The sequence below is a fragment of the Poecilia reticulata genome, linkage group LG5 (genome assembly GCF_000633615.1).
Source record: "Poecilia reticulata strain Guanapo linkage group LG5, Guppy_female_1.0+MT, whole genome shotgun sequence".
Lineage (NCBI taxonomy): Eukaryota > Metazoa > Chordata > Actinopteri > Cyprinodontiformes > Poeciliidae > Poecilia > Poecilia reticulata.
Window position 1 is genome coordinate 9,475,067 of NC_024335.1, and position 24,439 is coordinate 9,499,505.

General features: G+C 38.3%; 2 protein-coding genes across 4 annotated transcripts; one reads left to right on the forward strand and one right to left on the reverse strand.

Moving 5' to 3' along the window:
* tbc1d20 (TBC1 domain family, member 20) lies at positions 1-5,075 on the reverse strand. Its single transcript, XM_008408408.2, has 8 exons — positions 4,636-5,075; positions 4,259-4,444; positions 3,972-4,052; positions 2,803-2,989; positions 2,595-2,696; positions 1,741-1,882; positions 827-1,005; positions 1-605 (listed from the first exon to the last, which is right to left on the reverse strand). The coding sequence occupies exons 1-8, from the start codon at positions 4,685-4,687 to the stop codon at positions 341-343; spliced, it is 1,194 nt and encodes a 397-aa protein (XP_008406630.1). The 5' UTR covers positions 4,688-5,075; the 3' UTR covers positions 1-340.
* On the forward strand, positions 4,614-23,699 carry znfx1 (zinc finger, NFX1-type containing 1). Of its 3 annotated transcripts, none has more exons than XM_008408410.1 (19): positions 4,614-4,703; positions 7,649-7,745; positions 9,118-9,812; positions 9,933-10,164; positions 10,249-10,598; positions 10,688-10,867; positions 10,983-11,089; positions 12,545-12,783; positions 13,031-13,159; positions 13,379-13,527; positions 13,659-13,802; positions 13,924-14,041; positions 14,458-14,699; positions 15,885-16,024; positions 17,760-17,892; positions 18,052-18,219; positions 20,237-20,347; positions 20,482-20,577; positions 20,775-23,699. In XM_008408410.1, the coding sequence occupies exons 2-19, from the start codon at positions 7,700-7,702 to the stop codon at positions 23,220-23,222; spliced, it is 5,727 nt and encodes a 1,908-aa protein (XP_008406632.1). In that variant the 5' UTR covers positions 4,614-4,703; positions 7,649-7,699; the 3' UTR covers positions 23,223-23,699. The 3 variants fall into 3 exon arrangements, with proteins under 3 accessions (XP_008406632.1, XP_008406631.1, XP_008406633.1); XM_008408409.2 differs by lacking the exon at positions 4,614-4,703 and adding an exon at positions 6,668-6,953; XM_008408411.2 differs by lacking the exon at positions 4,614-4,703 and adding an exon at positions 6,668-6,953 and having other exon boundaries at positions 14,461-14,699.
* Positions 23,700-24,439: the final 740 nt, after the last annotated feature.

Sequence of the window (24,439 nt, forward strand, 5' to 3'; positions counted from 1 at the left end):
TCCTATTACAAAATATAAATAAACTTTAATTATGACACAATTAACAACATTCCTTGGAAATATTTTCTTCATTTTAACATGGAGAATTTCTTCATTTAGGAGCGCCAGCAGCTTTTAAACCTACACGCCCTTTTAAGGATTCATAAATTGCCACGGACTTATGAACTCCTCTCAGAGCGGRATGTTTGGTCGCATCCTTGACAACAACAGAGGAGTGTTAAGATGTTCAGCTTAGTTAGCACTCTCCAGACAGTGTTAGACTCCAAAAGTGTTCAGAGGGTTCTAGGAAAGGATCCACCAGTCAAGGAGAGAAAATATGTCATGTTGGTTTTAGGGCAGCTCAAGGAAACAAGTCCAGCTTGGGGGCCCACTCCAGAGCTGTGTTAACCACAGCAAGAGCTGCTGCCCCTAAAGCCACAGTCAGACCCATGACTGCCAATCTGACAAAGCGCCGGGCAGTTGAAGGTTGTGCCACAGTCATGACAGGGTTCGCTGTCGAGCTCTCTGGAGAACCCTGCTTTTGTCTGCGTCTGCGACGGAGAACTGTGTCCGGCCGTTGCTGAGTAGATGCAAGCTCAAAGTCCTTAAAGGTAGAAGTCGCCATGCTTATGAGGAAAATAGAGATGGAAAAAGGGGGAGAAAAAAAAAGAAGGACATTGAAGAAGTTAATAGAGGAACAGCAAGTTACGCTTGTTGGTGAAAAGCAAGGGAAAATTACATTTGTGCTTTATATTAAAAGAGGATGCAAAGGAGAGAAATAAAAGATGGCAGAAACAGCCTGTAAGGGTAACGTGTTTACAAGCATCAGCCCTAAGGACTTAAGTACCTTTCATGTGCAGCTGCCTCTCTGGCCAGTTCAGAGGGAGGAAACTGGACAAAGAGGTCTCCAGCTCGGCTGATCAGTGTCTCGTATGGCAGATCCTGGGGAATCTGAGACAGCAGGTGATGGACCATTGCCATATCACATTCACAGTCCAACACCTCCCCCTCCCGGTGCAGCACAATCTGCAACAAACAACACATTCATTTCTCAAGGGCCATCATGACAAGTGCAAGCATTTACTGTGAGTGCCATCGAGTGAAAGAGTCTGCTGTCAGGGGTGCAACAAGCTGCTACATTTCAGAGAAAAATCGGGCTTGCCAAACTAGTTGCAATCTCGAGGAAAAAAAACAAAAAAACATGTCGAACATCAAGATGTGGCACGGCTAAAGTGACCCTATCCCTAAGGGATCAATCACATCAGCATTCGACTATTTCTCCTTGTACTAAAGATGGGGGTGGGAATGTGCCAAATTGTAAAACTGATTAAGCCACAGCAGCATCTCAGTAGAGTAGAATTTTTTCCCTTGTAAATGTAATGATTATGGCTTAATCCTAATAAACAAGTTTTTAACAAATTAGAATATCCTGTATTCCTACAGAATCTAGAAGAATTCTGTAGGAAATCTGACAGTTGTTCAGCAGACAACCATTGACATCTTACACATTAATGATAAGATGCTAAAAATAATTACTGTACCTAGGAATAATAGTGGAAAGTTAAGTGGAAGGAAAATATGTGATGGGAAATGAGAAACAAGAAAAAAAAAAAAAATCAATAAAACCTCAGCAGCACCAGGGGCTTCTTGCCACCCTGCATAGATGTAGTACATTCCTTTTTTTTTTTTTTTCGTATTTCTGTATCAAAAATATTTTCTCTGATGAACTATTCAATTAAGTAGACATGAGAGGAAACTTACCACAGCCGCAAAATAGATTGGCATCAGTGGATGGCAGGCCAGGAAGAAGTCATACAACCGTACAACATGACGGAAATCAGAGAGCACATGGCCAAACCAGGTTATCAGCCAGCTGAGAGCAAAGACTGTGCCCACTTCAGCCCTGAGAATTAATAAAAGACTTACAATGAGATTAACTTACAAACAAGCCTGAGATAATTCACAGCTTCTTAACTACAGATTCATTTTTACCAAATCTGTTTGGTTTTAAAAACATTCATTTCTTGAAAAACAAACAAACAAACAAACAAACAAAAAAACCAATAAGATATGACGAGAAATTTTAGGTTACATGAGGAGACCAGACAGAGCAAGTCAGTTCAAAAGGCCATCGATGGAATCAGCGAGCCAAGCAAAGGACTTAATGACGTGCTGTTTACAGTCTAAAGTTAAGCTATCATAATGGGATCAGTGTTCTGTTAAAGAGCGCAGAGACTGCATTTAAAATCTTTTATCTGCAATGTTTGTGTATATTAATGTGGAACATTTATGTGAGCTTTTTGTGGAAAAATAGAACATTGCTTCTGGATTTTTCACAACAGAACATGTTAACAAGGATTAATATTCAGGGATTGCAAAATTCCATTCAAAGCTTATAGATGTATGTCCCTGCAAAACTGTTGCGTCTGTCTAAAGTAAAGTGTTTATACATTCTCCACGTTTTCTTCTCTTTTAAGTTGCGCATGCATCGTCCTTCTCTTTCTGCCCATTCTTCTTCATACAACATGAACATTTTGGAGGATTTTGCTTTTTGAATATCTACCAGAGCCAGCAACATCCATCATAGCTGTGTATAAAATAACAAGGAATCCTACTGCTGCATGAAGTCCTGCACCTCAGGGTTGACCCTTTCGATAATAGGCATCAGATARTTAAGAATGTGTTTTGTGTTGTCCATGGTGGGGTCCATGAAGTCCCTGTGATAGAGGGCAAAACAAAGAATTCAGATTCAAGTMTAATCTAACYTTAAAAGATAAACTTAACAGAAGTCAGGCTGCTGACCAATTTGCTTTAGGCATGTACCTGAGGTGATGTGTGGAGAGTTTTTCYACTAGAACAGTTGCCAGGCGCTCCCCCACGACCAACAAGAAGGTGACAACAATGTCATGGTATCCCTGGTAATAGTGCAGCTGGGGATTACGTTGCAGAACTCTCAGGATTATGTCAATTAGTTCTTCCTGAAGACCCTCTCTCTGCTCATCTGGCATACCTGCACAAGTAAAAATAAAAATKTATATATATTTTAAGACAGACCAGTCAAAATCTGTTAAGGCTAACATTTATCAGCAGATTTTTTTAAGACCGAGAAACAAATATGGTTTAATAATATTCTCTTTATATAATTTAAAAAATGCCTTTTTGAAATGGGTTATGAGGCTGCATTAAAAGTGAAGWGTATTAACTTTAATGCTGAAAAAACAAGGTAATCTAAACAGGGCTGTTCATAAATAAAAACTTACTGACTGGGATCAATTTGAAATGTATGTCACTGACTTGGAATTTGACTTACAACTGGCTTTTTTGTAAATGTGCCTTGAGACAACATTGTTGCGAGCAGGTGCTACATTAATATATTTACTTCAAAAAAATAACATTTCCACCTGCATACTAACAAATACAAACAATAACAGATACTAAACTTCGGTATGTGATCAACAATGTCACAGACTCAGACTGGTGGATATTAGACAATCCTTTACGAGGCCAACTAACATAAGCACAGCGTTTCACAACCAGTTCTTACTGAGAACATCACTTGTGAGAGGACTTGGCTAATTTTTTGTAGYGCAAAGTGCATCCAATAAAAACGACATGAGTGTTAACTGCCAGCTGAACCCTCCAGGTCAGCAAGTAAGGGTCACAAATTTGTAAGACTGCATTAATTTCAAGAGAATATTTATTTATTTTAGGTGTTTTGTGAGCAGAATATAAAAATTTGAAAACCTTTACAGCATCCCACAATCAAATTCTAATATGATACTCTAAATTAATAATAAAAAGTTTTGTTTCTTTAATAACCTAAACCCTAAAAAATAAAAAAATTTAAAAAAAGAATTTCCAGCACCTTAACAGTAATTTGCATGAGATTATGACATCTTCCTAAATTCCTAATAAAAGCACCCCACATGTTGGACATACTGCAAAGCATTAACAACAGGTTTTTTGTTTTGTTTTTAATGCAAACTACTCACCAGGTGGAAACCTTCGTAGTGAACGCTGAACATCCAGCAAGACCTGGTTGTAATCCTTATTGTTTTCCCGCTCTACTTTTTCTGGACAGGACAAATTGCCATTAGCAAACAGTGTATGCGAGGAGAAGTTGCACCTGATCAGAGTGTGAAAATAACTGCCATCATGCTAAATTTTAAAAAAAAGCGGAAGTTTGTTCAGGTGCAGGGAACAAATCTATATCCAAAATTGTTTTTCATATGCATTTGTATATATATAAAAAAATAAAGAGCTATGCAAGAAACGGTACCAGGTTCTTGATCCAAAAGGTGAGGGGGGATGTTGAGGAGCCAGGGCCAGACCTGACAGCGAATCTCATCAGTCAGCAGTCCCCCCTCACTGATTGCCATCCTCCTCAGCGTTGCTACGTCCACTGGATCCACGCTAAGGGCCTGGGTGATGTCTGCTATTTTCCGTTTCCGTTTGGTTTCCCAGTCTACCAGAGGGGGAAAAAAAACCGTCTATTCTCAACGTTACAGTTAAAAATCAATAGTAAACAACTATAAGCAGAATTGAGAGATTATGTTTTAACAAGTTATGAACTGATGACTTCTAACCGCTTTCGTGAGTAGTCGCAACCTGGCAGTCTCTTAATTAACTTTACCCGTTACACCGTTTTCCACGTACCTTGCTTTCCATTCATCGGCGACGGCGAGCGATCACTTCTAGTCGTCCTCATTTTTCTCCTCTTCTTGGTGAGTTCTTATTGCAAATCATCTCTTGACATTTTTCGGTTGACTAACCCCCGTTACAGTTCTTATACTTGCTGTAGTAGATAGCCGTTGTTAGCAACGGTAGCCTTCATAAAGACACGGCCCCTGACAGTTGTCTTGCTATTGTGTTAGCTAGTAACCAAGCTGGCACCGCACTGGTCTGGTTCTACAAACGATACTTCCACTAAAAGAGCCATCAGTTCTTTAGACCGCTGGCTGGAAGGAATATAACGCAAGAACCGCAGAAACCGCTACATGTTTACACTGGCGGAAGTGATCTGCATCAGCGTTAGCTTCCCTGCTAAGAATGAATGATGACGTCTGCTCCAGCTGAGTGGCGGAGTCAGCTCCTTACCAGTCAGCCGGAGAATGACCCAGCTACAAGTAGGGCGGAGGGCGTTATATTTTATTTTTTTCAAAACAAAACGAATCAGGGTATGTATTTCAGTTACATTACATGTTATGTAAAATAAGACCACAACTAAATGTAAAACAAGCAAACAAAAAACGTCAACAGATATAAAGTGTAATAATATAAAGTTTACAGCTGGGGACAATTCAGAATGTTAAACTATCCAATGATGTAGTTTTCCATTTAAAAATGCCCAATAAAGACATATTGCCTTATTGGTCTTACTCTGCATAAGCTCTGTTATAAGTCAGTATGCTTGGCTCTATTTTTTTTCTTTTTTTGCAGGCCAATGTAGTTGTGCAAGAAACATTGCTATGACTTAAATCAATATCCATTTATCGCTAATCTGTAATTTTAAAGTGGAAAATAATTAAAAACATGACAAAAAACCCCCCCCCACAATTTTCCTGAATGTGATTTCACCATAAAAATCTTGATTTGTTTTTGGAAGTTGATTTTTTTAATTATTATTATTTGATAACAGCATAGGAAAACACGTAGCCATCATATGTTGTTCTTTGGTGACGATTACATTTAAGTTGGCACGCATGCAAATAATAGATTGTTTAGTAAAGAGTTGGTAACTTTAGAATCTTGTAGCAGGAAGTTATGCCACAGTCTGTTATTTTCGTTTTTGATGTTGTGGTACCATTGCCCCGACGTTGTGAGGACTTTCTGGTAATGTTCCTGCAGTGACACAAAACAAATGCTCATCAGAGTGGAGCGACACTAGTTCCTCCATGATAATCTGCTGGACCCTTTTCTCAATTATGTTGATGCTGAAGTAACTCAAGGTGCGGGATCTCAACACTCACAACTCTACACATTGTTTTTGAGAAATGTCAACAGGAAGTGACGTTTGTTTCAGTTACCTCAGAAACAGTCTCTACTGTACCGTTTCTCTATCCCCGTGGTGTTACTCAACGAGATGAGATTATCAGATTTTTATGCTTCGATGATCTCAATGCAGATCACTTCCTCTACTGCAAGGTCGATAATGCTGGGAAATGTGTACTCCGGTCGATTTCTGGACGGCATTCATCCTTGCATTCATTTTATTCATACTGTGCACTTGGAGAGGAAATCTTTGTTGGGCAAAGGGGAGGGGGGATATTAAATCAAGGGCAAACTGATCAAGCCATGTAATGACTGGTCATGTAAATTAGAGTATGAAAAACATACAAAAACCTCAGACCCCCTGCTAAACCAGGGTTTAGTCATGTCCATCAACTCTGTGATGTTAAATAAAGGACCGCTGCTCTGCTCTCCGGCTGTTAAATAGTACGGAGCCGGTGACATTAAGGACAAGTGTAAAATTACAGCGAGGAAAGCCTTTTTATCCAGGTTTTCTTTTACATTTTATATCCTCAAATGTCGCATTTCAAATGTATGGATGTTTTACGATGCTTACTGTAAAATAAAATTACAATAATTCTGTAAATAGCACCAGTTTGAGGTAAACGTGTCAGCAGAGTCTATCGCAGCTTCTCTAGAAATTGCGTCGTCTCGTCATAATAATCAACAATATGTCCAATATGTCCTTAAACAAACTCTCAAAGAGTCAGTCACCAGGATCCAGTCAGTACCACTTGACTAAGATGCGTCACAGTTTCTTGCCCTGCAGTGCATTCTAGGGGTGGTGTAGTTCTGATGAAACGAAAACGGAAACTAAGAAGTATTTATAAAGACGCCCACAGCTGGCGCAGTCAGATATCGGACGTCTAGATAAAGCGACCAGCAGAGCAGACTAAACCTTCTTACATTTCGACAACTTCAATGATAAAGTACTGTAATGTATTATTGAGGACATTTGAATAAAGGTGAGTCATTTTGATTTTAATTTTACTCTGTATATCCATTGGAAATATTTGTTAATTACCACTTAAACAATATTTAATTTAATTTTAGGTATGAAGTAATATCCTTAATTCAATTACAGGTCTATCAATAACTTATGAATGAAGAACAGGTGTACTTACTACACATAGGTCGTTAAATTATACTTATTTGGGGAGACGTCTGTGCTGGGGGTTGCTAGCATAACATGCTTTGTTGTCAAGGCCATCACAGTTTCGAGAGAAAGGAAACTTACACCAAGGCGGAAATGAAGTGACTTCCTAAAGGGGGCGCACTTTCCTCTGACTGAAGTTCATAGCAACACAAGGCTTCAAATTGAAATTACTGCAAAGCAAATGTTCTGCAAAGACCTTTTAGATTGATTTTAATTGCTTTAGTATTGTGCGGGACTGAAATGTACACATACATTTTGCTCTAATAACTGAGAAGCAGCCATTAAAAATTGTTTTTAATTTCCTGTCTGGACCTAAATAATGTGATTTCTACCTCATATCTGACTGTAACATTATTTTGATCTGTTGATGCTGAGAGTGAAGAAATGCGTGCTATCTGTATTTCTTTGGGCTTTACTTTTGGATATGCAGAGGTGTTTCATTGTTTTTAGGTATTCACTTGGATGCGGTGTTTATATCTGTTTCCACTTTATTTTCTGTTTCAGAAATATCCTTTACAGCCTGCATAGAAATCAACAACTACCACATGAAATACCATGGAAAGGCCGACTTTTAGGTCAGGCAGAAGAGGGACTCATAATGGTTAGTTATTTCCATCAATATGCCTGTCAGAATAACACATACTGTGCAGCACGTTGAAGCAGTATTAACACTCCCTCAAGAATTTCACATTTTGTCATGTTATAAGCACACACTTTAATGTATCTGTTTGGATTTAATGTCAAAGTAGTGTGGAGCCGATGGAAAAATATATGGTTTCCAAAATATTTTACTCTGAAGTGGTTGGCTCATTTATAGTTGTAAAATTTAGTCATATTCAATGTGTGAAGTCTGTCACCATCAGTTTTATTGTTTTAGTACAGATCCTCAATTGGCCTTAAGCCTGGACTTTGGATTATTCTAACACATTGCCACGCGTTGCTCTTAACTGTTTCATTGTAATTCAGGCTCTACGCGTGGTGTCATCTTGCTGAGAGTTTTGCCGCAATCCCAGTCTCCAACCTGTTGTTGCCTTTAAAAGTTATTTTTATTTTCAAGACTACCCTGTGTTTACCTCCATCCAGCTGTCCATCGCTACGAACCCATCTGCCTCTCCTTGTGAAAAAAACAAACATCACAACAGCCTGATGTAGTGATCACAGCATTCTCACTGGAGAATGGTGCGATCAGAGTCACAATCAATGTGTTTTTGCTCACATTGAGTTTTGCGTGAAGGCCATACATAAAGTTAATTATTAGCCACATTTTATCTTCTACCACGTTAGTTGTTTTCCTTATAGCAAACTGCAAATGAGATATTGGGTGGCTTTCTTTTAACAGCAGCTTTTCTTCTTGCTCTTTAGTCATAAAGGCAATATTTATGGAGTGTGCACATATTAGTCCACTTGCCAATGAATTCTCCCACCTGAGATGTGGATTGAGAGTCTTGCCTTGTTGTTTTGTTAGTAGGTTTAGAGTTGTATTATATTCTTTCCAGTTTGATGTGATGAGTTGTGCAGTGGTCTGTGAGATGTTGAAAACTCTAGATAGTTTTATAAAGCATAAAACTTCTTCACAACTTTATCTGTCGCATCATTAGGGTATCTTGATTGTTATGATACTTTATTGCTTATACTCTAACAAATCTCTGAGGTCTATACAGAACAGTCTCAGTGAAAAAAGAGGTACATTTGATCAGGCATTTAGATTTTGTTACATAAAATTTGATTTAGGGGTATCAGAGTAAAAAGAGGATTAATACAAATACATGCCTACATTTTCTGATTATAGTGAATATTTTTAAAAACTTTATTTTCCATTTGTTTCAAAATTGTGCTCTATGTGGGTAGGTTAATGAAAGGTTCAAGGAGAATGAATACTTTTGTAATGCGCGATGCATAGACCCCTTGTTAATAGTAAAAAAAAAAAAACGGAAAAAAAAACATTTACTATGTTATTATTCTTCTTCTCTCAGGTCAATATGACAATGACCAATATGAAAATGGACATGGACAAAGAGGACGAGGACGAGGAGGATTTCAGGGAGACAGAGTGAGAGAGCAAGAGGTCAGAAGAAGAGCACAAAGTCAGGGGCACGGTCAAAGAGATGCAGACAGACAGAGAGGAGGAGCGAGAGGAGGATGGAGAGGTGGACATAGAGGGGGAGGTGCTGAAAGGCTGAGACTTGGAGGAGGCAGAAATGAACAGCCAGGTGGTGCTGAAAGACAAGGAATGAGAGCAGGGGCAGCAGGAACAGGTGCAAGGAGAGGAGGACACAATGGAGACAGAAGGGAAGGCAGAGCTGAGAACAGAGATGGGACAGATCCAAGTTTCCGTTACCTGGGTTATAAAACACTGGAAGACCTCTCCAAACAGGAACCCTCTGTTGTGGCCATTACGCTCTCCTCAAATCCTGGCTTTCGAGTGCTGCTTGATGAGACACCAATGAGACCAGACCTTGTCCAACTTATCTGCTTGGTGGTGAGCAAAGCCTTCACTTCAAGGGCAGACAGAGGCACCCTGCAGCATCTGGCTAACATCATAAAAGAGTCAAAGTTCTTAAGCATCACCCTGCTTCACTATGTGGGAGGCATGATGTCTGACTCCAACCAGACCCGCAGAGCACAATTCCCACAGCATTTGGAATACATCACGGCCATTCTTTTAGAGGTAACTATTGCTTGAAACAATATGCCACTTGCTTAAGAGAAATCATAGGAAATTCTTCAGTGTATTGAACAGAATAAAATACTTTTACCTAATGAACTGTTTATCATCTGTTCTTGTTAGGTGATCAGTATTTTCCCCGCAAGCTCTGTCAATACTGTGAATATGTTAGTGACTTTGCTCCAAGGCTCTATAAACACCCTGAGGGCATCAGGTGTAGATTTTCTACCTAAAGTAGAGGAAAAAATGGAGAATCTCAAGGGTCTAATAGCTCATCTCCAGGAGAGATCGAGGAAAGGTACCCTCCGTACAGACAAGGACACTTATGGTCTTCTGACTAATGCTGATAACCAAGGTAAGGCCTCCTTAGGATATTTCCAGTCACATGATTAGCTGTAAAATATTTCTCTGTGTTTAAGTGCCCACATTTCTGCCACAGATGAAGAACAGGAAGATTTCAGAAACATACCACTGTACCCAACTCCTGAGGAGTTCCATCAGAACCACAAACCGTTTCTCAGAGCTAACCTTACTTCCCAAAGATACAGAAACACCCACCTTTACCTCGATACACACTTCCGGCTGCTTAGAGAGGACTTTGTGCGACCGCTTCGTGAGGGAATTCAACAGTTGCTCCAGAACCAGATGGCCATGGGAAGGAACGACAACCCAGCGAAGATGAAGCGCTTCGATGACATTCGTGTGTATTTTGACGCACACMTGGTGGTGCCCAAGTGCACGCAGACTGGTCTCGCCTACATTGTCCAGTTTGATGTTCAGCCACTGAAGGTGAGGCTCTGGATAGATTTCATCAGCCTCCCATCAAAATGAAGCTATAAACAAGGCTGTTAATAATGCTTTTATTTTTGTTCTTGCAGTTTGTGCGCTGGCAGAACTCCAAGAGGCTGCTCTTTGGTTCCCTGGTCTGCCTGTCATATGACAACTTTGAGAGCTTCTTGTTTGCCACAGTGTCCGATCGGGACCCAAAGTACTTGGAGAAAGGGCAGGTCCAGATTACCTTTACAGAGGAAAGTAGGGTGAAGTTGGCCAGAATACAGGTGAGGCAGGAAGACACTAGGAAGAACATAACTTGGTTTTATATATGGTATCTGTATATGTGGTATCTGTAATACAGATGCTATATCATGTCTCCTTTGTTGTTATTGCTAACAGACAGATCAGTTGTTTCTGATGGTTGAGACGACTGCATACTTTGAGGCTTATCGATATGTTTTGGAAGGCTTAAAGGAGCAGACTGAGGATGATCTGCCCTTTCAGAGGTAATGCCGTTTGTGTAATGTGGAAGAGTTTTGAATTCCATTGTGCTTTTAAAGCAGCTGGAATACATAGAATATGTTTGGGAATGTTATGTGACCTAACCCCTAGAAAGTACATTTGTCATGCTTTGCAAATTAACTCCTTGGTAACACTAGTTCTCAAGTGCCCAGAATGTAACCTGAAACTTTATGGAAGCTGTTGTTTGCAAACCTTTTAAATGGAATTTAGGACTGTCTTAAATTTAAAAAGCTTCTGTGATAGTCTTGGTTCAGCTATGTATTCAACAACTCTACTAACTAGGATTGTACAGTAATAAGAAAACAGTACATTGCAGTTTTATTCTATAACACCTGATTACACAAAATTTCTCCATCCGTAACATTTTTTCCATCATCACATAAATTCTACCCCTCTCCATGGGCCTTGGTATGTTGGGCTGTAGGGTCTATATCGGGTATGATTATAAATAACACTAGAAGTTCATCAAAGTGGTTGAAAATACCATTTGTGTGCAGAGTTGCATCCAACCAATTTTTTTGCGCATTTGAAATTGCACACCTTGACAGTGTAATGATAATTGTGATTCAATGTATTAACTACCACATCAGTTACAACATTTGTTGACCTCTATGACATATGAAATCATATAAAGTTGCTTGTCCCCCAGGTATTAAATTCATTGGCCGTTGTAATTCTTAAATTACAAGAACTTGGCCTTTTCAATTCAGTCTATTTATCTGTTCTTTGCAGACATCACCACTATTTCATGTTAAATGTATACATATCCATTAGCTCTCTGACTGCTATATGGACTTCATTGTTTAAGTCATTGAGTGAAAACAAATCTTTGAATCATTTGGGGGAAATTTCACTAAATTGCCTTTCTCACAAACCAATTTAATCCTCCATTTCAGTATATTACATGTTTAGTTATTACGTCTTTCTTCCTGGGAAAGAGCTCTAAAACCTAAGATAGATGAATAATGTTACTTAAAATTAGCCAATACTGCACCTGCAGAAAAACAAGGCGAGAGAACTAACAATGAGAGCATATTTTTAAGTGAGTGCTAATGTAGCTATTATTTTCATAGAAGGGTTATAGTTGTGGTCAAGATTGATCTCCTTTTGTGGTTTCTGCTCTAGCAGATTTGAAGAAGCGACTGACTGAAGATAACCCCCACAATGCTACAACATTGTGAAGAGGAGTGCTTAGGCTTATCGGTGTTGCTTTTCATTTTATGACGAATCCTTCTCAGCACAATAAACTCCAGAATAGTCTGTTGTTTAACTTTTAAAATCACTGTTTCTGAAGCTGCTACCCAAACTGATAGCTGCAAAGGAGACTCTTCTCTTCACAACAGATTTATAGAAAATTTGCAACATCTTGCTACACATACCAAAAGGCCTAACATGTCAAATGAGCCAAATGAGGTTAATATGGATATGTTTGCTTTCAGATACATTGTGGAGTGTTCCACTGATGTGTTACCACCAGCATACCTACAAAGACGGGGTGTTTATGACCTCTCACATGTTGCCAAACCTGAACACAAAAATAGCATAAAGCCCTTTAACAGCCTGGATGTAGATGCCTGGCCTGACATGGAAGAATTGGGCTTGGATGAATCTCAGATGAAAGCCTTTCAGCTTGCAATCACCAAGGAGTTGGCAATCATACAAGGACCRCCTGGCACTGGTGAGAAGCCCAAAACATTTTGCTTGAGCCATAATCTATAATGCCATTTTTTTTAATTCTAAGACTGAATTAGCTGGTTTTATACCCCCCCCCCCCCCCCCAAAAAAAAAAAAAAGAAAAATATTACTGCAAAAAAGTGTTTTTCTTACAGAAGTTGTTCTGGGGATGCCGCTTTGCTGTGCTAATTAATACTGAAACACAAGCGTGTATCTAAATTAGTGCATTCTATGCCTTTTCTTCCTTTCAGGAAAAACCTATGTTGGCCTAAAGATTGCTCAGGCTCTGTTGACCAATAAGGATCTCTGGAACAACACTGATTCAGCTCCAATGCTGGTTGTATGCTATACTAACCATGCTCTGGATCAGTTCCTAGAAGGTAAGCAGTCATCATGGATTCAGATATATTTTCCCATACTGCTTAAATCTACCTGCAAAGACTAATATCAATATAACAAATAAAGATAATGTAAATATACATGACATTTATTTCTAAAAAAGAAAAAGAAAAAATGTCAATGAGAAATTGACATTTAAATCACACCTTTGGTCAAACAGTGTTTAACAATAATTCCTGTGGATTGCCTTTGCACCTTAGGAATTCACAAATTTCTGAAGGACGGCATTGTGCGAGTAGGAGGTCGCAGCAACAGCGAGATTCTGAAACAATTCAATCTGCGTGAGTTGACCCACTCACAACATTTCAAACGCACRCTACCGTCACACCTTCGTACTGCATACAATCAGGTGAGCTTTCAAATATCCTCTGAACTGTTGTGTGAGGATGTATGGTGATTGWACTGAAGAAATAACATATTTTAGTTCTTTTTTGGGGKTTTTTTTTTGCAATAATTTGTACTTCTTATTCRTTTTTAAAGATCTACAGGCAACTGTGTGAAGAGGAAAGGGCAATCAAAAGCCGCASCTTGGAGTTAGAGTGTTCTCTCAAAGGTGTGATGCGTGAAACCTTCCTCCAGAGGTTTATGTTAGAAAGTCATTGGATGAATCTCAACTCCCCCCCTGTGAGTCAATAGATAGTGAATTTTTTTGTTGTTGTTTTTCTTTTACTCATGTGAAAACTGAAACAAACTGGAAACCCATGTGGGAATGAGTTTCAAATGTCTTGCTTGGAATGGTTTGCAGATGGAGGATGGCTTTGAGGTCTGGAGTAAAAAGACTCCCAATCTGATGATGGAGTGGTTGGGTTTGGGATCGACTCACTTCCAGCAGAGGGAGCCAGAGACTGTAAATGGAAACGAAGGTGGGTCTTTTAAACTGTGAAAATAGTATATAGGTTTTTGGTAAGTGGCATTGCATCCTGCTAAATAAAATCCATATGGGTTCCATAACATTAAAATCATCATAAAGGCATCAGAAGAATTCTGTTTAACAGCAAAACAAAATAAGTAAGCCGGGGCAATTTGACAATAATATAAAATTTGCACAATAAAGCATACAACACATAAATATGAAAATATATGTTTATAATATTTTTAATTTATAACTTTTCTCTTGCTCTTTAAGTACTTTTGTGGTGGAGCCTTGTCTTTTGTATTATATTGCTTTGTTCAACAGTCATTAATGAAAACCTATTATTTTATAGCACTACATTGGCGCCCAAGCCAAATATTGCTTTCCTGATTCTCATCCAATATGTTATTATTGTATTCTGTATAGCAGAGGAAGCAATGGAGGAGGAAGAAGACCTCATTGAAATTGAAGAGGAGGCTGAGTTGATCCAAGCAGAGCGGATGATTGAAGATGGCTGGACAATTGGTCCCAGAGCTGGCAGAGATGACAAGAAGAAAAGGAACATGGAGGAGGATGTCAGGGAAGTGGAAAAACTGATGCTGGCTRTGAACCTGGACAACGTAGACATACGGGCTGAGCAGAACACACAGAACACAGCAGAATGGGAGGTAAGCACTCAATGAACTCAATRTAAGCAATGCAGATACTGCAAAAATCTCCTGATATCTGAAYGGCTTCCTGTAGCATCCAATCAGCCCAAACAGCTGCTCATGCTGCTTTCAGGTGCAGCAGGTACACTGGAAAGTCAAAATATCAAAACAACTCCAAAGTCATTTAAACATATTTTAGTTTTAGCTATGGGCATATTTCCTTATTTTTTAAGCATTATCAGTTTCTGTCCATGGTTATCCGGTTGCATTCTTGTTAGTGGAATTTGAAAGTATCTTCTCTTTGGAAAAAAAAGAAGAARAAAAAGCCTTTGCAGGAGTGACCACATTTATGTGAAGTTCATTGTATTTTCATTCTGCTGAAACTTAGGGAGGGCTTAGASATAAGGATGAAACCCTCCTCTATGTTCAAGGTCTTGTCAACATCCTAAGAGTTACAATGCTGCTGAACCAAACCAGAAATGTTGGTTCCTACACTCTTTGGGAGAAACCTTGAGTATAAGAAGGTAGTTACTTGTCTAATTAGAACAKAGGAGACCTAAGACCTGGTAGGGATATATCAGCTGTTCTCATTCTTACACTCTTCTTATGATCAAAAGATGGAAGAAGGCATACGATTTTCTTTATAAATCAGTAGAAGATACTTGAAAGAACATATGTTCAAAATATTTTATTTAATTGTGTTTATTAAAGTATTTTACTGACTTCCTCTTGTATTGGTTTGTGTCTGACATTTGCCTTCAACGTTACAGGCAGGAAGTAAAGAGGTCTGGTCGTGTGACCTTTCACACTAGATACATGAAATCGATATTACTTAGAGTAGACACACTATTATTTTATTTCAAAACTTCAATTAGCTGCAAAAAGTCAAAACAATTATTTTAGMGCTTCCAGAAGTTAGAAAACATGTCTGGCAATAATTGTTGCCGGTGGGATTAAATGGGTTAATGGTTGCAGCATGATTTACTCGAGCAACTTTATTATTACAAATAAGTTTCCCTCTGTCAAGAAGATTCCTATGTSTAATTTTATTTCTTCAAAGTTATTAACTTTAGCTTTTGAAACTGTTCAGCACAATGCTATTTCAGTTAATCAATAGAAACAGCCACAGAATCAAGTTAATAACTTAACTGTAATGAACTGAAAGTATGATGATAAAAGTTTAACTTCTCCTTATCTGTCCAGGTGCAAAAGCACCAAAGGAGAAAGATGAAGCAAAAAATCAGACAGGAACTTGGGAAAAGCTCGACTATGACTGACCAGCAGGAGGAGAATGTTGTTGACGTTTGGAGTCTTAATCTGAAAGACAGATGGAGACTTTACAGGTAAATCTGCATTTCTAATTACATTTCTTTTGTTCACCATGTGCCTTTATTTACTTTAATCACCTGGTTCTGTAATGTTTTATTTATTTATTTTGTATTTTAACTGCCCTCCATTTCAATTTGTTCAATGTCCAGCTTTGCTTCCATTACTTTCTGACCAAACTTGAAGAAGAATYATGTTCCCRGAGTGTTTAATTAAGTCAAATAATATGTAAAAAAAAAAATGTATCCCACAGAGCCAAGTTGTAACTGGAAGCATTKTATTAATTAATTAATTAATTTAATTGAAAAAATGACTTTGAGGTCATAATGCTAATTAAATCCAACATCATTTTGTAATTGTTTAACTACTATTTTTTTGTAATTGAGAGTGTATGAAATCCATGCATAATCCACAAAATTTTTTTTTTATTTTTATACAATGATTTTTTTTTTTTTTTTTATTTTTATTTTTTTACATTAAAATTTTCAAAATTTTTTTTTTATTTTTATACAATGATTTTTGCCCACATTGCAACTAGATTTTACAGAATGCGAGAAACAACCCGACGCGTAGACATAGTCTGACTTTTCATCAAGGCCACATTTCATAGCTCAAATTGATATGATTCCCAGTGGATTCATTTGGAATTATTCACAAAAGCAATAAACCGGGGTCACATCTTCTGTTTTCATTTTTCTGATTTTCATTTCTAATTACAAAMACTGAACATGCACTTTTTCTTTATGTAGACAGAAAACGGCTACAAGCCTACCTCTATAGTTTGCTTTCAAAATCTGTTGATCTGATCTTCTGTGGTAAGTATTTAGTTAAAAAGCAACTAAAGTGATCTGAAAAAAATATGTATTATTATTAACAATGTCRTAGTAGGATTTTAATTCAGTCATCTTATAATAAATATTATTACTGTATTATGTGTCCATTATTTAGGTATGTATAAATAATGGATAAGCATGTCTAGGTTAGACATGCTTATTTAAATATGTCTAATCTACTTCCTCATCACTAACAAATACAACCCAGGAGGAGAGAAAACCTAACAAAAGATAATTTACAGCTTTAATCATCAAACATGGCTTTTCTGGGCAGTCTTTTGAAAACCAGAAGCTTATTCATTTGTACCTGCTTCATTACATAATTTCACTCCCATTTGGATTTCTTTTTGATACCTTTTTATTATTTAATTGTAGYTTGTTGTACAGCAAGGTTAGACATGTCTCATACCATTTTAAATCTCCCTCAGTGAGAMGAAAAAAAAGTCCTTATTGTATTCTAAAGTTTATCTCGCTCAATCTTGATATTTGTGAAGTTGTTGATATTGTAAATATTTTTTTTGTCCACAATTACAATATCCTGGATCTCCTATTTTTCCAGTTTCTTCAATGTTTTAATTCAGCTTAAGATAAATATCATTCTATGAATTATGAATGTTAAAATGGCTTCTGATGTTTCTCTTAACATTTTTGTTTCAGTATCAAAACCTCATACAAGAAAACTATCTTTTTATTTTTAAATAATATACATAACTATTTTAAAAACTTGGTCCTTTATTATTTATCTTCTTAAATTAAACAGTGTACTTTGTTGCCTTTTTGTATGATCTAAATTAATCTGCAGGAATYCSTAGTAATTCAAAAAATAGCCACATTATTTTAACTAACACATTGAACACTTGTTCAACTTGAAAGTTTAATGTTTTCAGGTGTTTTATATTGTGTTTACCTGTGTTTGCAGGCTGTGGGTTTCGCGCTACAGAATAGAGGTCCGTACCAAAGCCCTGGAGTCTGAGGAGGCGTATCAAAACTCAGTGGACAGAATGGCTGATGTTAAACGACAGGAAAACCTCCATGTCCTCAGGGAAGCAACGGTACAGAACTACTTGATCGTGAAATAGCTGAAACGCGTTTTTTTCTGTAGAAATGCTGGCCCACCATATGAAGGTTATCAAAATAAATGCTTTCATGACCAAGGAAGTTAATTCTTGTTAGCTGTGTGATTTAACRGGCTTAAACAATTTTCGTTCTAGGTTATTGGCATGACAACAACTGGGGCGGCCAAGTTCCGTAAAGCTCTGCAGGAAGTACGTCCGTGTCTTGTGATTGTCGAAGAGGCTGCAGAGGTTCTGGAAGCCCACACCATCACCACGCTGAGCAGAGCCTGCCAACACCTCATCCTCATTGGAGACCACCAGCAGGTACAAGCAATTTCCCAAACAATTAGTGATCTTGTTTCTAATTATTCTCGCCGCCACAGATTTGTATTTGCTGATGCACAGTTTTACCAAGGTGTTGTTACATAATTGAAGTTGTCCCACTTAGATGTCTGGATAAAATTTTTATTCATGGCATTGCTGTAAGTGATGTACTGTGTTTGTGCTGCTCCCTATGTTCTTTGTTCCTTGAGGATATGGCAGAAATGTAATTCCAGTAAAAAAGAAAAGAAAGAAAAGAAAATTGAGCAAACCGTTACTGGAGACAGAAGAGATTTGTGAGGAGTGATATTCTGGACATCAGTAGACTATTATACAACAACTTGTCAAGGCCTGCCAAGCACATATGGACAGGCAGCCTGTCTAGCAATCTGTAGCATGTGATCACAACTACACACAGTTCTATCACATGTCTAAATATTCTGTCCAGTTCTCATCATGCTGTGTAACTTCAGTCGGCTGCAAACCAATACTGGCATATATTACCCAGTTTATTCATGGATATTTTTTGTTCGAATTGGAGTTTATCTTCTCTGTCCGTGGGTTTAAACTATCTGACATCATCTGCAACTTTGCGTTTGGACTCTTGTTTTTGCAGAAACCAAACTTGAATCCATGCATGTAATGGAAGTAGCTGGCTCACACTTTCCCAGTAAAATAAGTTTTGGCATTGTTGTGCTATTCATTAATCACAGGTTTGGTGTTGAATCAAGCAGAACACAATGCTTCACATTTTTACTAGAATTCGTCTTGCCTCCTCCACACCCCTCCCACATACTGTACTGGCACAATCACACGCTGTCCTCTAGCTAAATTAGGTTGCGATTGCATACACAGATGCTTAGATTAACACTCACAGGCAAAACAGYGGAGAAAAGAAAGAGTTGAAATACACTTTCATACCTTTTATATTGCTTTTKCTGTCAACCCAACACACAAAGTACCAATAATGTCAAATCTAGGATTAGTGCTGTTTTCACTTGTACTCACAAAGCTTCAAACAAGTACTCACTAAAAACGACTGTAATGTGATCGACCACTTATAAAAGTCATGGATGGATGGAGTTATGTGGAAGGTTCAACGGAAGATGCCAGCTGAGTAAATAAAATTGTTCATGCGGATCTTATCACAGCTGACAGGAGAGGCTTGACTTGATTTAAACAAAATTAATTTAAGCAATCAGAATAAAATCAGATCAATTTATCTAAGAATAGTTCTCATAAAAAAAAAAAACAAAGGCATGGGACATCCATCGCATGGCTCAGTGGTCAGAGCAGACATCCCATACAGAGGCTACAGACCTCGACGTGGCCATCCAGAGTTTGACTCACATTCTTCCTTCCTTTGTTGCATGTTTTTTCTCCCTTCTCTCTGCCCCTTTCCTGTCAGGGGCAGAGATATGGTGTTATTTGGTGTTGGCACCAAATAAAGGCCATTGGTGCCAACAAAAATTTGTAAAAAACAATACAAAGGTACAAGAAAACAGACAATAATTTAACAATCATGCCAGAAAACACAATAAAAATCAAAGAATTGACTTGACAAATGATTTATGATTGTCTTATAAACTCTAAATCTTWAGGCAATCATTACTATGATCGGGGATTGCAGAGACAGACCTAAGAATGATAAAAATATTTAAATTGRAMTTTAAAAATGTATTTTAACAATAATAACATCAATAAARTAAAGAATAAAATTACATTTGGTTTCAGAYAAKCTCCAAAATACCYGTGTATATATAAAAGATAAATAGTACTAATGGGATGAAAGATAAATTAAATATGGAWCAGAGCCAACCAAGAAAAAAATCTTAAATTTGATAAATAGATCAAGATGAGATATATGGATGGAAATGATACGGAACTTGTCAAGTTTAACTAAAAACTGAATTGGAAAGATAGATAAAAACCCTTAAAATGTCAGGAACCTGTGTAAAAAGTATACAAGATAAAGATTTACAAGTTATTTTCTTTATCTTTCTTTCTTTTTTTTTTTTAGCTGAGACCCAGTGCTACAGTTTTCGAGCTTGCTAAAAACTTCAACCTGGAAATGTCTATGTTTGAGAGGCTGGTGAACATGGGACTGCCTTACGTGAGACTCAACTATCAGGTTTGTTTTTCTCACTTTATCATTTCATGTAAATGATGTAAATGAAACAAAAATCTAGCTGAACTTGATTTTGAAACAGTCTTCRATACMAGTTGCAGCRTGATCTTAATTTTTGTTTGTATTTTGCTCTTCAGCATCGAATGAGGCCGGATATTGCTCGTCTTCTGACCCCACACATTTACTCTGCATTGGAGAAYCATCCCTCTGTATTCGAGTATGAAAACATCAAGGTACTGAAACATTTTTCACTTGCATTAATTTTTATGCTTATTTGAACCCATGAACTTATGATTCTTCAACCTCATAAATAAAGATATCTGCAATTTTTTTAGGCATTTTCTACAATTTGAAGTTGAGTGAAACTGACATGCAATGTGCTGTATACTGGAGAATATCATAAAATTTGCTTTCCTTTTAATTTTAACAGGGCCTGAACACAAATCTATTCTTTTTGGAACACAACCACCTAGAGGAAGAGATCAAAGATGGAAAAAGCCATCAGAATATTCATGAGGCAAAGTTTGTTGTTGCTCTGTGCCGGTACCTCCTCCTCCAAGAGTACAAACCAGAGCAAATTACAATACTTACAACCTATACTGGCCAGCTTCACTGCCTGCGGAAACAAATGCCTGCCAGTGAATTCTCGGGGGTCAAAGTACATGTGGTAGACAAATATCAGGGCGAAGAAAATGACATTATTTTGTTATCTCTTGTACGTAGCAACCCGCAAGGAAAAGTTGGCTTTTTGAACATTCCCAATCGGGTCTGTGTCGCTTTGTCACGTGCTAAGAAAGGCCTTTACTGTATTGGCAACAGTGAGATCCTTAGCAGAGTTGAACTGTGGAGCAACATCTTCCACACCTTGAGGGAGAAGGAGCAGGTTGGGAGAGCTCTGACGCTGTGCTGCCAGAATCATCCAAATCGACAGATCAAGGCCTCTAAAGCGGATCATTTCAATGAAGCACCTGAGGGAGGATGCACCCAACCTTGCCAGTTTCGTTTGGATTGTGGCCATGTTTGTACGAGAGCCTGTCATCCTTATGACCCAGAGCACAAGGAGTTTAACTGTACCAAGAAGTGTGAGAAGATCTTATGTAATGACGGACACAAGTGCACACTTACATGTCATGAAAAATGTCCAAAGAAATGTCCGGTGAAGGTTGAGAAGATCATACCTCAGTGTCRGCACACACAAATGGTTCCTTGCCACCAGGATCCAGGGACATTTACATGTGAGGAGCCTTGCCTGAAGCTGCTTCCCTGTGGACATCACTGCGATTCAGTCTGCGGAAGATCTTGCAGCTCTAGGTGCATWGTGCCAGTCACATTAAAGCTTCGTTGTGGACACAGCCAGCAAGGACCATGCTTTTACAAAACAAGCATAGAGCAGCCTGAATGTAGGGCATCATGTAAGCACCAGTTAAAATGTGGGCATGATTGTCGCGGTACGTGTAGCAGGTGTTACCAGGGGCGCTTCCACGCCCCCTGCCCTCGACTATGTGAACGTCTTCTGATCTGCTCTCACAAGTGTACAGAACCTTGTACCCGTGATTGCCCGCCCTGTCGGAAACCCTGTGAGAACTGCTGTGTTCACAGTAAGTGTATGAGGGAGTGTGGGCAATCATGTGCTCCTTGCATTGAGCCCTGTAACTGGCAATGCCCTCACCAAGGATGCAGTAAGCTTTGCCACGAGCCATGCGATCGTCCACCATGCACTCAACCTTGTAAAAAGACCCTAAATTGTGGCCACCCATGCATTGGTCTTTGCGGAGACAAATGTCCAACCAAATGTCGCCTATGCGACCATGATGACGTCTCAGAGATTTTCTTTGGCACTGAAGATGAACCCAATGCTCGTTTTATTCAGCTGGAGGACTGCGGGCACATCTTTGAATCCACAGCTATGGACCAGTGGATGTCTGAAGTCAACCAGGGACCTGAAGAACAGCAGGTAGCCATAAAGCTAAAAGAATGTCCCAGGTGTAGAACTCCAATACGTAAGAATCTGCGCTATGGATCACATATCAACCGCAGTCTAGCTGAGATAGAGATGGTAAAGAAGAAGATAAATGGAAGAAAGTCTGATATTGAGGAAAAAATAAGGATTCTTAAAAATCAGTGGGTTGAAAATCAGAACATTGGTCAAATATATATGCCAAAGGAGGATAAGGAAATTCAACAAAAGCTTGAAAAAACTTACCTCACGGCAAGTGATCTGTGGATCCTGGAGAACAAGATTGATTTTCTGATAAGAGTTGCAAAGCTTCTAAAAGTTGAAAAAGAAAAGATGTTATACACAGATGGTTACAGGTTTCGACAAGGTGTCAATCAGTTCATGTCCTGGCTCAATAACACAAGCCAGAAGTTCACAGATCAACAAGTCTTTGATTTGCAGAGAGAGCTACAGAGACTCAACTTACTGGCTGAACTCAATGTCCGCTGTCACATTGCAGACACAAAAGACCAGATGAGGAAAATGCAGTCTGAAGTTCAAGAAATCAGACATGCCTTGGAAATGCCTGGCCAGTTCACTGAGCAAGACCAGCTAAATGTGAAAGAAGCCCTGAAGAGTCTGGATGAAAAATTTCCAGCCACAGGCTTAGGGATCAGTGAGGAAGAGCGAAAGATGATCGTCTCAGCAATGCGAATGCCTCCTGGCCACTGGCACAAATGTCCCAATGGCCATGTCTATGTCATTACAGAGTGTGGAGGAGCTAATCAGAGATCAAAATGTCCTGACTGCAAAGCATCTATTGGTGGACAAAACCATACACTGGACAGTGGCAACAAAGTCGCCACAGAAATGGATGGGTCCCAGCATACTGCCTGGTCTGAAGCTAATAATCTTCTGAACTTTGACCCACATGACTTCTAAAAAGCAGTGCCATAAACTTCAGATATTGTATTTGCTCAAATGAGAAAAACTAGTTAATACTTGTTTTAAGATCTATTTTAGATAAGTTAGTAAATAGTCTTCACAAAAGTCCATAAATAATTCACAATATAGCATTATTCTTGCATGAAATTTACTTCTGAAAAAAAAAAAGAAAAAAAAATGTCTTTATGTTTTAATTTTTTTAACATGTTTTAAATCACGAGAAATGCATTGGGAAGCGTTTTGACATTTGCTCCCCCAAAATCACAAGTTGTTGTTTTGTTTTAAGAACATGCATCTATATAAGTTGCTTAACAAGAGATGAGTGTAAAGGATGATTTTTATTATGTCAGTAACATCTGTCATGTACCCAAACAATAGGTGGCAGCAGAATACTGTACAACAAAAAAACATATACATGGAGGAGTTGTTAAGCATGTTTGTTCATATGAAATAAAAAAAAAATGATTTATATGATTTCTGTTTTCTTTTCTATGTATTATGTTCTTGAATAGAAATTATTTTCTGAGATGTAGGTAATGCAATTCCCAGCAAGAGTAATTTTTTCTTCATCCTTTTTCTAATATTCCCGTGAGCTAGTTGCAACGAGGGGTAAAACATTTGTGTCTTTGCCTCGATATCATTGGCAATGAAGCCAAAGAAATAACCCTGAAATAACTACCGTTCCTCTTCACTATGCACGACTCATATTCGCTGAGTTTCATTTTGGTGTCTTGTACCAGCTTGCATCACTTTATTATATGATGAATGTGTCCCTGTCACAGGCACAGCTCCGGTGCAAACTTTGCTATCTGAAGGTGGGGGACAACAAAAATGTTCTGTCAGGGTAGCGTTAACAGTGAATAAACTTTAAAAGCTGGCCACTCTTTTAGTATTTATAGTGTTCAAGCACAGAGTTGAGGGAAAGCTGGATGAAAGGCGACGCTGGAGGAAAAGGGTAATATCCTACAAGGTGGACTGACTCATTTATCATGCCATGTGGCCTTAAATATGCTGCTGTCAGTGTCCATGGGTGTGCTTCTCCAATAATAACTATCAAGTTACTCTAAATCTACAATTTTAAAGCGAAATAGGGAACATTCACATTAAAAAAGTGAAATAACAGAATTTTGAGTTATGAAAAAGCATCATTAGGAACCCACGCATGATGTTTGTGCTTTGGTAAAATTGTTATACATTTTATTTTATTTTTTCTC